General features: G+C 42.9%; 1 protein-coding gene across 3 annotated transcripts in view; it reads right to left on the minus strand.

The window, feature by feature from the left end:
• Positions 1-1,564: 1,564 nt before the first annotated feature.
• tacr1a (tachykinin receptor 1a) overlaps positions 1,565-14,062 on the minus strand; it is an 85,600-nt gene continuing 73,102 nt past the window's right edge. Inside the window, exons 5-6 of one of the 3 annotated variants that reach the window (XM_034090743.2) lie at positions 5,884-6,040; positions 1,565-3,204 (exon numbers count right to left, since the gene is read on the minus strand). In XM_034090743.2, coding sequence (XP_033946634.1) covers positions 3,025-3,204; positions 5,884-6,040 — 337 coding nt within the window. In that variant the 3' untranslated portion in view covers positions 1,565-3,024. Of the gene's footprint in view, positions 3,205-5,864; positions 6,041-14,062 lie in introns of all 3 variants that reach the window. The other 2 variants (XM_034090744.2, XM_034090745.2) reach the window with 2 other exon arrangements.

Raw genomic sequence — 14,062 nt, forward strand, 5'->3', positions numbered from 1 at the left:
CAGAAACAAAACACAAGTCTCACAAGAAGCGTTAGCATTAGCCCTTAGCTAAAACGGGCAGATGCTACTTCCGGTGCTAACTAGCAAAAACGATCTTTACAACTTAATATGTTCTGCACAAACTACATATCATCTGAAAGCTGATACTCCACAGATTATTTTTGTTATAAGTATCATCACTCTAGGACACAAACTTACTGAGCTACACAACATCATGAACATCATTAACTTTTATTAAAAAAGGATTATGTGTTCTTTCTTGCCTTTTGGTAACAATGTCCACCTTGAAAACAGGCATTAAGTCTCACTTAATCTGATAATCGAGGGGCTTTTGGAGGGATTTCCAAATTCAAAACAAGCGAAATTCTCAAAACGATGAATGAAAATGTGTTTTTTAGTCTTTAACTATCCTTCAGTTTTATTAAAGAGGGATTATCTGTTCCTTCCGGCCTTGTGTTCACTGCTGATGAATCAGAGCTCCACTGTTTGCAGGATGTTCTCGCGTAAAGCCTTTGCTTGTTCTGTACACAACACATATTGGGTAAATATTGTGGATTTACTACAGGATGTTTATAGTACAAATATTCCGGCTTTCATTAAACAAACTCTGCATGGCACCATAGATGTTTGTATATCATGATATTATCACAACACTGTGACACTTTGACTGAACTTAATGAGTTTCCTGTAAAATCTCACGCCAGGATTGACATTTTCTACCGTCGTTAAACATGTGTGTGTGTGTGTGTGTTTACCACAGCAGGGGGTTACCGTATCCCATGTTACCTAACCAGCCATTCCTGGACCCCGTCGTCCCTGCTATCTCATCCATTGACAGACATTATGCTACACAGCGAGGCACAACACATTACAGGCTATCTGTGAACATTCAGGGCGTCATGAAGCCCTTTAACCTGATGCAACACACACCTTATATGATAATGGTATGGTGGAGAAACAGATAATATTATGTGGATATGTGAGAGAGGTGAAGGTTAGTCTAACGTATACAGTAAATACAAATATCAAGCACACAAATGATGAAAGGAATCTGGAGGTAAATGTACAAATGAATGGAACCCAGCAAAAAGAACTTAAAGAGGACATCTGCTCATTTTCAGGTGTATATCAGTATGTAGTGTCTCTACTTTAAAGAGTCCTCTCCTGCTGATGTTCAGGTGTATATCAGTATGTAGTGTCTCTACTTTAAAGAGTCCTCTCCTGCTGATGTTCAGGTGTATATCAGTATGTAGTGTCTCTACTTTAAAGAGTCCTCTCCTGCTGATGTTCAGGTGTATATCAGTATGTAGTGTCTCTACTTTAAAGAGTCCTCTCCTGCTGATGTTCAGGTGTATGTCAGTGTGTAGTGTCTCTACTTTAAAGAGTCCTCTCCTGATGATGTTCAGGTGTATATCAGTATGTAGTGTCTCTACTTTAAAGAGTCCTCTCCTGCTGATGTTCAGGTGTATATCAGTATGTAGTGTCTCTACTTTAAAGAGTCCTCTCCTGCTGATGTTCAGGTGTATATCAGTATGTAGTGTCTCTACTTTAAAGAGTCCTCTCCTGCTGATGTTCAGGTGTATATCAGTATGTAGGGTCTCTACTTTAAAGAGTCCTCTCCTGCTGATGTTCAGGTGTATATCAGTATGTAGCGTCTCTACTTTAAAGAGTCCTCTCCTGCTGATGTTCAGGTGTATATCAGTATGTAGTGTCTCTACTGGGACATGTCTCCATGCTTTAATGTTCAAAAAGCTCTTTATTTTTCTCATACCTCTTTTCACCCTCTGTCTGAAACCAGAGCCCAGTCTGCTGGCCGGCTCAGTTGTGATTGGTCAACTGCTTAGAGATGTCCCGCCCCTTAGCCTATCACGTACAATGTGTTGGAGCTCTAGCCAATAGGAGCGTGAGTGTTAGTGATGTCAGTATGATCCGAAAACCAAGTTGAGTTTGCTTTTAGCGAGAATGTAACGCCAAAGCTACTTCACTGAGTCACATGACACTATGTCTGAATGCTTCATTTAATAACATCTATAACATCTAACCAATCCTATCATATCTTAAACCAGTTTGTGTCTGAAAGCCAAATAAAAGGCGGATATGAAACACATACGAGACACGTTGTTTTGTAACTTAAATGTATTGGTAGTTTTGCTGAAACATATATTTTGTTACCTAGCAACTGGGTTCAAATCAGCTATATTCCCACAGAGAGTATGAGAAAATGAATGTGTCCTAGTCCAGATAAGTGAGCAGAACATGTCCCCTTTAAGACACAGAGGGCTGCCAGGTGGAAGTGAAGAGAAACATCTCACACTTTCAGAGGAGGTGCCCTGCGTTCAGACCACAACCCTGTGTCATGTGACCTATGAAGGGCGTGAGAGTTAGGGGGGAGCTGGGGGGGGAAGGGATATGACTGCGAAACGGAATGGATCTGCAGGAAACCTGAACGTAGTTTTCGTTGCCTCGGCCTCGTTCTGTTTTCTTTTCATGAGATGAAAGCCAAAGTGTTTATTAGGATGATTGCTCAAACTGATCAGAACTGTTGAAAGAGGGTCCTCAGAGCGACACACACTAGTCCTTCACGAGAGTCGTGTGTTAGCGTTCTCACACACTTTGTTGTTCTGTCTTCACTACCTAGCTTCTTCCGGAGAGGGACTGACTGCGAAAGCCAGGTTTTTTCTTTGTTAGAGTTTTCCGACACGAACGAGGAGCATACTGGTGTCATGTTGAAGCTCCACTCGAAAATAGACGATGTGAAGTCACGCGGCGTGTGTGACTGAGTGTGTGATCCTTCACTCTGCATGGAGAGGAGCTGTGGTGACAACGAGAGGCTAGAAGAGCTCGTCATCACCAAACATCGAGCAACATGAATACTTTACACAGGGGCATTGTGGGTAAGGAAAGGGACTTTGTGTCACTGGCTCCACACTGGAAATATATTCATCAGAACATTCACACCGTTCTTTTGCGTGACTACACACATGTGAACATCAACTCGCTCTCTTCCTGCCGTGTGTGAGGTTTTTATTCCTGCAGGTTGTTGCTGGAGTAGAAACTGGACGTCTCCGAGACCGTTTTAGAGACGCTCCGAGAGGACGAGCCGTTGGAGGTGAGGTCCAGAGAGGAGCTGGCACCGACCGCTGGTTCAATGGGCCGTGGACGTGGTATCATCTTCACCTTTTGCTGCTCCATGTCGTCCGCCACCTGGTGGAGTGCAAATACTTGGTTACTGCACTTAAAGGTCCCCTGTTTTTCATCAATATACTTCAGGTCTCAGATATACACAGGACCTGTCTCTGATTGGCTGAAACACCAAACAGATCATTGCAGCATTACCCATAATCCCCTCTGTTCAGCCCCAAAAAACCTTCACAAGACTGAACTGAACTTCCGGGAAAAGATTGTCCCACTCTTGACCTGACAATCAACATCGGCACCTCTGTTGTTTCCCCGACTCAGACTGCAAGGAATCTGGGTGTGACCCGAGATAACAACCTGTCCTTCACTGCAAACATCGCTGCTACAACCCGCTGCTGCAGATACACGCTTTACAACATCAGGAGGATTCGTCCCCAGCTGACCCAGAAAGCCATGCAGGTTCTGGTCCAGGCCCTCGTCATCTCACGCCTAGACTACTGCAACTCCCTCCTGGCTGGTCTACCTGCATGTGACATCCGACCTCTGCAGCTCATCCAGAATGCAGCGGCTCGCCTGGTCTTCAACCTTCCTACATGCTCCCACACCACGCCGCTCCTCCGCTCCCTTCACTGGCTTCCGGTAACTGCTAGAATCCACTTCAAGACACTGGTACTTGCGTACCATGCTGCGAATGGATCTGGCCCTTCCTACATCCAGGACATGGTTAAACCCTACACCCCAGCACGTGCACTCCGCTCTGCATCAGCCAAACGGCTCGCTGCACCCTCGCTGCGAGGGGGACCCAAGTTCCCATCAGCAAAAACACGTGGGTTTGCTATCCTGGCTCTAAGATGGTGGAATGAGCTCCCATTGACAGGCTGGACGGCAGAAAGCTTACACACCTTCCGGCGCAGACTGAAAACTCATCTCTTTTGACTCCACCTCGAGGATAGAACTATTAACAAAGAACTGCTAACAAAGCACTTATATACTAATAAAGGACTGGCTTACCTAAAGCCAGTTGAGTAGCACTTGAAATGCTTGGCTCTATGAAGCCTGATGTACTTATATGATTCTGTTTTCTTCAAGTTCGTATCTTGTTGGTCGAACGCACTTATTGTAAGTCGCTTTGGATAAAAGCCTCAGCTAAATGTAATGTAATGTTTCAAAGTGCTGATTCTCTGTCTGTTACTTTAGATGAAAATAAGGAGCCCCTCCCCACGCCCCTCTGAGAGAGATTTGGTTACAAAGAACTCAATGGTGCTCTAGAGGAGGTTCAGGTGATAAGGGGGGGGGGGGGGGGTTACCTTGGTTGGTGACTGGAACAAGAAAACGTGTACAACTCACTCACTCAGCATCATCAGACAGGTTTTTAGGAATATGAGCATGTCCACATTTCCAGGTAGGAGCTGGGATGTTTGGGCGTTTACAATTTCCCCTGCTGTGGAAAAAACTCTCTCGCTTGGTACTGATGACCTGGGACAGCAGTGGTCGCGTTAACCGAATATTTTTGAAAAATCTGAAAGCATTTTGACAGATTAGAACAAACTCGGAACAGCGCCAAAGTTTCCCCGCAGCGAGGCTCTGGTATTAATCCGTGTTATGCATGCCCTCCAAAAGGAAATTATATAATTTCCAAACCGTACTTTTCCGTACAGATCATTGAAATATATGGAAGTCTTTGCTTTACGCTGTGTGCGCTCCCGCGAGGTGCATGTAGAAATACATTTTTTTTAAATGTTGTCAGTCTCACAACGGTATTGGGACGTTTATTAATCGCAATACCGCGATATTCGGTATATTGTTACATCCCTATTAGCTAACAATGACATTATTGTTCTATTAATATAAATCAGTTGCTCTTTAAAACAGCTGCTAGTTAGGGATACTTTTTACTTAAAGTGGACCTATCATGCTATATTTGAAACATATATTGTAGGGCCATACGCAAAACATGTCTGTGAAGTGTTGTGCTCAAAACACCAAACAGTTCCCCCGTTGTAGCCATGCCTCATTCTGCTCAAACCCCTCTTTTGCAGCCCTGTTAGAGAAACACGGATCTTGGGTCCTTAGCTTGAAAAAAAGAAAGAAGAGGAGGCGGAGCTAATGCCTGATCAGAATTCTACCGGAGATAAAGTAAAATTCTGCTGTGATAAAACGCCATCCTGTTCTAAACCACATCAAGGATTATTTCTGAAACAGTGTGGAGCTCAAATGCTTTTTCTCTTGCGGGTTTATCACAAGGTGAGTTCCTTTTTTCATTTCCTGCTTTTTAAACACATGTGCTCTCCAGTACAAGTTAGCTCTGAGTGTTAGCGATGCTAGCTAATGTAAACATAGACGAGATTACGTCCAAAACACGTCAGGCATTGTTTCTGATAGCAACTCTCTGTGGGTCCGCCGCCGTCACAGCGGATGGACACGTCAGTTCGGATGGAATCTGTATCTGCTCGCTGTACACCCGTTTTTTTAAAAGATTTGGGTACGGAGGAAAAGAGAGAGGGTTTTATTTTCTGACGCTGCGTGAGTTCCCCGACGCACCGGGGACACATGTTTATCTATAAAAGACATCACAAAGTGCATTTTGCATGACAGGTCCCCTTTAAGTACATTTCAAAGCCTCTTTACTTTTACTTGAGTAAAGAAGTTTAGTCAGTACTTCTACTTTTATCAGAGTATTTTTAAACATGATTATCTGTACTTCTACTTGAGTAAAGGATGTGTACTTTTGTCCTCTCCTCCCACCTGCAGGACGGTGGACACGGTGGTCTCCATCCGGCTGGCTTTATAAACACTGGTTTGGGTCTGAAGATAGCGAGTGGACTTCATCTCCAGACCTTCGTAAGATCCTCGAGGAACGCAGGGGCAGAAGCGGAAAGCCTGTTTGAAACCAGCGCGAAACCTGTGCAAGAAAAGGACAGATTAGTCTCATTTAGTTTCGTTCATTGAAAAATATCACTCGTCACCGGCTTGAGCTTCAATCTCAGGATGTATTTGGGATCCTCTCCAGAATGGAAGTAGCATCACATACAGAGCATCAACTAGTTCCTGAGCAGTGTCCTTCACATGCTGATATCCAAGAGAGGGAGTCACACAGTCTCAAGGTGGAGGAATTGAAAGCAGTATTCAATGTTTACTTCAGATCAGCTCCACGTCAGAAATGAGCATGCTTGTCATATGTCTCTCTCCATAGAGGCTGAATCATCATGTTAATCACATAGCTATCATCTGCCTCAAACAGTCCTGATGCTCTTCTAGGTTAAGGTGACCAGATTGTCAAAATTAAAACCGGGGACATTTTGAGTTTTGTGGTCAAAATATCATTAACATATCCAATTTTCTTCACTGTTAAAGAAAAAAGGGGGAGAATTCTGGTTCAATGTAATTCGAACATTTGAACTGTTGGATACAAACAGAAGGACGATAGCTCATATGAGACTTCAGGTCTTTTCTTTTGAAACTGTACATCAGATTGTCCTGATTCTCTCTGATTGACTAGATGGAGTCTAGTATTTGATTGACTTCGAGTGACTCTTTGATTATGGACGGTTTCCATTAAATAATAATAAAAATATAGATGGACAATAGATCTAATTTGAGATTTTAAACAGCATACATTTTAAATTGTGCTTCAGAAAGTAGTTGTGAGATGGTGTCAACATCAATTGAAATTAGTCACCCAGTGGAAATGTCAGATATGTCTTCATAACTGTATCCTTACATTTTACATTCACTCAGTTATAATGTGGTAGTTATACGTTTGTTTTAAATTATTATTGATCACATTATATAGTACATATTTCTTAATTTAAGCTCAAGTATATATGAATATGTTTGGGGTGTTATTTAGGTATATTTGTTATTGACCGAGTAAACGCTTTTATTTTGAAGGCAGTTTTTACAGGCCTCTACCGTAATGCATGGGATATTCGCGCACCGCAATACAACGTGCGGGCTGGCTTGAGTGTGTTTTCCGAAGTGGGGGCTGGCTTGACCGCAGTCTGTTAACCCAGTGTTTCCTGACATGAAACGTTTTATTTCACCTTGGTATGTGTTTTTAACGTATATTAAAAAACGGGGACATTTCCGGGGACAGTTTCAACCGGGGACAGGCCAATACAAACGGAAAACGGGGACGTCTGGTCACCCTATTCTAGGTAATCATAGATCCTGTCATAATGGTATAAACCCGAGGAACGGTCTGAAGACAATTAGCCTCTGGGGACAACAGCACATATTTCTAGGGTCCAGGTGAAGCCAGGGTTTATTTGGGAGAGGACTTCGTTTTCCGTGCACTGATAACTTTTTAAAGCCTTATTACCAATTTACATTCATGTCTTATCTAGTGTGCAGTTTACAAGCTAGCATCAAGCACATTTTAAGCTAGCTGGGCAAAGACATGTGTTTTTTTGGGTGCTGCTAATTTGTACAGCCTTATTACCAACTATGGATGCAAGATATGTAGTTGGAGTTACAAGATGACGTCTACAGCCAGATTTGTTTTACAAGTATCCAATAAACATGCTAACTTTATGCTAATGTTAAGCTAAATCATCATCAGACGCAACCCAGTCTCCCGGCATTTCGTGTAATAGCCACGAAATTACTTTAATCTATTGATTCGTGTTCACCAACACGATTTTCTCATTTTTTTTTCGTGTCACACAGAACGATATTAAAAGCAATGTAGTTCTATTGGTAGTCTGTTTCTTGCCTGCACCACGTCTTTTTGTCCGGTCGGGTCTTGGAAGCTGTGCGGTTCATAAAAACATGTTCTTACTCAATATCAAGCCACGATTATTGTTTTTATTTAAAATTGTATAATGTCGGACTTTTTTTGTCGTCCGTGAGGAAAAGAAATGGCTCAGAATACTGAAATCTGTATTTTTTAAAATCTTTTTTTCCTTCTAATTTGTTATTATTTACATTGCTTTTAAAATCGTTCTGTGTGACACGAAGAAAATGGGGAAATCCTGTTGGTGAACACGAATCAATAGATACATTTTTTGACTATAACACGAATTGCCGTGAGACTGGGTTGTCAGACGATAGCTTCTACAGCCAGATTAGTTTTACAAGTATCAAATAAACACGCTAAATGTATGCTAATGTTAAGATAAGTCATCCTCAGATGATAGCTGATGCACCCTGAGATTGCATTTCCTTTCCTTGTTTGTCTCAACATGGACTGTTTATGTGCAAACAACCAAAGCAAACTCAAACATGATTGGTTAATACTTCTCTGACTACCAACAGATGCCTTTGCAACTCAAATATTGTCTCGTTGCTATAGAGCCTGTAAATTAAGCTACATATGTTGATAAAGATTATCCTGGGATTGAATCCAGTTCATAAAATGTACTTCTAGTGATACAAAAAGTCAATGCCACAATGTTTTTGGGGGCGCTGCTAATTTTCTTCTGTCTCATTACCAATTACAGTTGCGAGAAGGAAGTTGTTTGCTCTTCACATGGGATGTTTATGTCCAAACAACCAAAGCAAAGTCAAACATGATAGGTCAATACTTCTCTGACTACAAACAGAAACCGCAATGCTTCTGCTACCTACATATTGTCCCACAGAGACCCTGCATATGATAATAGATCTGTTTATGGAGATACGGCTGGGATTGAATCCAGATAGTATATTGTATTTCTAGTGATACGAAAAGTAATTGGTACGATTGTTAGTACAGGAATCCCACGACAGCGATACTTAGCGAGTCTGGGAGAAGCCAGCGAATATCTGCGAAAAGACTAGGTTTTTAGGGCACTGCTAATTTTAAAGCCTTATTACTAGGGATGCACGATAATTATCGGTCCGATATTAGGAATGATGACGTCATCCCGATAAACCCGATACCAGTATTAATAGCCCCGATAATATCCAATATTTTTTGTGAGTAAAAAAAAAGAAAAAGATACTGCAGTGTGGGTGGATTGGGATGAGGGGCGCTTGTTTTTCACTCGGCTCCTCCCGTTTTGCCAGTACTGTGGTATTAGTGGTTTAGGAAGAGGGGAGTTCTTCACAAATCCAGCGCTCCCTAATACTTCGAACCTGATCAGTCACCTGAAACATCGCCATCGCTACGATGGTGTGTTAAAAGCGTACGAAGACAATAATACAATACAAAGTGTGTATGTGTGTGTGTGTGTGTGCGTGTGCGTGCGCGTGTTGGAGCTATGTGCAACTCAAGGCATATGCTCGAACGGGAGCTGCCTGGACGCTGCAATCATGTTGCGCGCACTATCCGAGCTGAGTGTGCTGACTTCTCCTACAATGTCCCGCTGTCTGGCTGCCTGCATCAAGTCAAGTGCTCGGCGCAGTTGTGGCGAAATGTCGCTCCTCTGTTTTCATTTAAACAGCTCCTTGTATCCGTTAGCGCAGCTAGCTAGCACCAGATGCTAACAACAACAACAACACACGTAAGGTCTCTCGCTCGCGCCACACATACACACACCCTCCCGGTCCTCCCGATGGCCAGTCGGTGCCTGCCGGTGAGCGTGGAAGTGTGGTCTGCCACAAGCGGGCAGCAGGAGCGGGGCTGTCAGCATCAGCTTGTAGATGGTATTTTAAACTTGATGCGCTCTGAAACTACGGGGCGGCCGAGGAAAAAAATACACATGCGTTAATCGCGTTAAAATAATTAGTGCCGTACATTTTTTTTTATTATCGGGTATCGGTATCGGTCTTGAGAAGCAGAAAGTTATCGGTATCGGTTTCAAAAAACCAATATCGTGCATCCCTACTTATTACCAATTACAGATACGAGAATGAAGTTGTTTGCTCCTCACATGGGATGTTTATGTGCATTCAACCAAAGCAAACTCAAATATAATTGGGCAAAACCAACGTGACTACAAACAGAAACCGTAATGCTTCTGCCACATATTGTACTTTATCCATAGATCCTGCTAAATCTTAGACGATGAAATGCAGTTTAAACAATTCAGAGAGTAAAGAAAACCCCACAACAGTGACGCTAAACCAAATAAATATTTACACATTCAGCCGACAGTTTCCTGTACCTCACACTATGATAAGCAGCCAACTTGGAAACCTTCCCAATCTGACGAGAGTATTTATTATTTACAACAGCTTGGAAGTAACAGAGAGTGTAATGTACATAACACGTGTGTAACCAAAGCGGTGTTATGTTGATTGACATTCAATATTACACGTGATATTTAATTATGACCTTTATTAAGGGACTCATTTCTACCAGCACTTGATGTTTAGCAGAAGGAACAGTTGACAGGAAATGAGAATGTTGCGATTGAGATAAAGAACTCTCGAGAGGCTGGAAACCACTCAGAGAGCCCACACAGGGAAGAGAAGTCATTGGGAAATGTCTATTGCTGAGAGATAGAAGAGATCATTTGGAAATCAAAGACGAGGGCACATCATCGGTCACACATTTGAATTTAAATCGCTTGAGCTGAAAGAGACAAAGGCCGATCGTTATCCTGCTCAGAATAAAGATTAGACCTCGGCTAACTGCGGTCGCATGCTCCCATTGTAGGACTATTTTAGGAGGCGAAAACAGCCGAGAGTGAAATCCAATTTCTCTGACAACACAAAGACGATTAGCAGGTGTCGGCAACGCAACACATTGGACGGATGAAAGGAAAACAAGCTCAGTTCACCATCTGCCTTGATTTGACCAATGGCAGGCTGCTAACCCCAAAGCAGGCAGATTGCTAATAACGGCCACAGTTTGATGGAAACCTGGTGACGTGCACAGTGGGCATGAGGTTTGAAGTTTGAGGTTTTTAAAGTTTGAAGAGTTTCTTTCTTTCCAGAGAAACGGAGCCGAGCTGTACTTATCATTGAGACAGCGCTGGAGGACGGTGTTGTTGTGATGGGTGTACCTCAGTGTGTGTGTGGTGTGTGTCTGTGTGTGTCTGTAATTGACTGCAGTCCTGAAGGACAATTTGATTTCTTCAAAACAAGAAAATGTGTTTTCTCCCCCTGAAGAGTTATCATGTTTGCTTTTCTTTAAAAGTGGACAAATTCCCAATACTTTATTTTGTCAGAGGAGAACAAATACTATTGGATGTGTGTCATGGTTTTCTTACAATGTATCATTCTGTCAATGTTGATGACCAATTGAGTGGCAGGGACGAGTCATCAAAAACAGAAATTAGTCAGCATTTTACCACTTTTTTTTACCACTTGAAGACACTGTCGATACCGTTGTTATTTACGGAGCCCTGGAGGGTTAGAGAGAAACATAAATAAAACGTGGGCCACGCGTTATTAACTTGTGCGCACGAGATATACAGATGTAGCACTCCAGGGGGGTATACTGCGAAGCAGGATTTTCGCTTAGCCGGCTAAATTCAGGGAAAACTCCGGCTTTCCGGTCATCCGAAGCTGGTTCTCTTTTTAGCAGGCTAGATCTCCATGGTAATATATGCTAAGCAGCTAACCTGGTCGGGACCAGGTTAGGTTGCAGGCTAAGAGCTCAACTCAGTGAAAGCACCGCCTGCTGACCAATCAGAGCTCAGTGTGCGGAGTTTAAAGCGATCAAGTCATATTACAGGAGAAAGGAAATGCAGAAAAGCTGCCGTCGCAGGAAAGACGGCCGGCAAAAATCACCGACTGTGTGAACGTGAACATTAATAGAATATCACCTCCATCTTCAGAGCAATCTGACTATTATAACATTAGCGTTAAGAAAGCACTTAAATATCGGCCACAACATAAGTAACCGGATCAGAGTACATTAAGTACAGTCCGCGGCATATCACTTCATAATGTATCATATATCTCCTTATCTGAGTCAGCTGAGCCGTATCTGGCCGTGCAACACTCACAGCGTCACAGACTGTATGCAGAAGTATTATTTTAAGTAACACATAAATTGACGAAACACTCGAGACAAATGTAATTGAAGTCAGATCGTGTTTTAGAGACGGGGCAGTGATATCATAATCCTGTTAATGTACGCATTCAAACACTTGTTCTGTTACCAGCTGTGTTCACCTTGCAGGTGCAGCTCTGTGGCTTTTATCCTGGATAAAGTGTTTAAGTCATGGATGTTTAAAGTTTAACTTCTTCATTTTTGACTAGTATTAAAGTTCACTTTTCATTCAGGAAGTATGACGCTGCGCTGTCAGTGCGCTTCTCCATGTTTGTGATTTGTCGAATGCTCCAGATACCACCCCTTTCATGTGAACACGCTCCTAACTAGATAGGACACGGCTGGCTTGAGCGATCCACTTGATAACCAGCGTCGTAGTACAGTTTAGCGAGAGCGCGTATGTTTTGGATTAGGCCAACCGGCTAACTCAAACATATCCAGGTTAGGTTGAACCAGGTTCGTAGTATAGGCCCCTGATCAGACTCAAATGGGTGTGTCCCAGTCAAAAGCCCAGCGGATGCCAGTGGCTGGGGGTGTTGCCAAATTGCTAGAGGGTGTTGCCCAATTTCCCCATTTGTTCAATTACAGGATTTAACCATGAGATGGCGCTTCATTCACAAAATACACAATGGGTGTATTTAAAGCGTGGCCACGTTTTAAATACAACGAGGCCACGCTTTATTAACTCGTTAAAAGCGTTACGTGGCCTGTACTACGAAGCAGGATTTGCTATTTACACTATTCATTCATGAAGTATGACGCTGCGCTGTCCGCACGCGTCTCCATGTTTGTGATTGGTCAAATGTCGCTAACCCCGTCCCTTTCACGTGAGCGCGCTCTCAGACGGACAGAGAAACCCTGGTGGATTTGCTGAGTTAATAACCAGCTTCGACTGCTTAGCGACATCGCGTTTGTTAGGGTTAGTTAAGCCGGGTAACTCAAACATATCCAGGGTCTGTTGAACTGGCTTCGTCGTACAGGGCGCTGGAGGCAGTAACGTGTAACTCAGCAGAATCTGAGAAGAGCAGCACCAGCGGCAAAGAGAGGTGCCTTTTACTGTTTACTTCACTGCGTTTCCCTTCTTCATTAGAACAGCTAATAGAGATCGAGGCCGCTACGTTGAACCACACACACCTCTACACACATCGAACTACCAGGGTATTCCCCCTCGTTTTATGAAGGAGATGTCCTGTCACCGGGGCGCATGATGTGTGTGTGTGTGTGTGTCCGTCACCACCGGCATTTTTTTTCAAATTACCACAAACAGTAATTTACACAAATCTGGTTCTCTATAGTTATGTGTGTATTCCCAAGTGAAAGAAATTAGTTTAATCTCGATGTAGTGCTATTGTCCTGCACCGGAACGAACAACACTATCACAAACACACGCACACACACACACACACACACACACACACACACACACACACACACACACACACACACACACACACACACACACACACACACACACACACACACACACACACACACACACACACACACACACACACACACACACACACACACACACACACACACACACACACACCCTGGCGACCGGACATATTCTTCATAAAACTAATCAATTTAAATTGAGGCCACGCTTTATTATCTAGTGCGAACGAGAAAGTAAAACGTGGCCACATTTTATTTATTTTTCTCTCTATGAACCCTCCAGGGCTCCGTAGTTATTCACTTATTCATTGAATATCTTCTACTTTACTCTTCTATTTAGGTCCTCTATTACAACTTTGCTATTGGGCCTATAAATAACTTTTTCTATATTTCTTTTGTACTCAATCAATCAATCAATCAATGTTTATTTATATAGCCCAATATCACAAATGTTACATTTGTCTCAGTGGTCTTCACAGTGTGTACAGAATATCAGTATGACAATACGACACCCTCTGTCCTTAGACCCTCACATCGTACAAGGAAAAACTTCCAAAGAAAACCCAGTTTAAAGGGAAAAATGGGAGAAACCTCAGGGAGAGCAACAGAGGAGGGATCCCTCTCCCAGGACGGACAGACGTGCAATAGATGCCGTGTGTA

Source organism: Pseudochaenichthys georgianus, chromosome 9 (assembly GCF_902827115.2).
Source record: "Pseudochaenichthys georgianus chromosome 9, fPseGeo1.2, whole genome shotgun sequence".
Classification (NCBI taxonomy): domain Eukaryota; kingdom Metazoa; phylum Chordata; class Actinopteri; order Perciformes; family Channichthyidae; genus Pseudochaenichthys; species Pseudochaenichthys georgianus.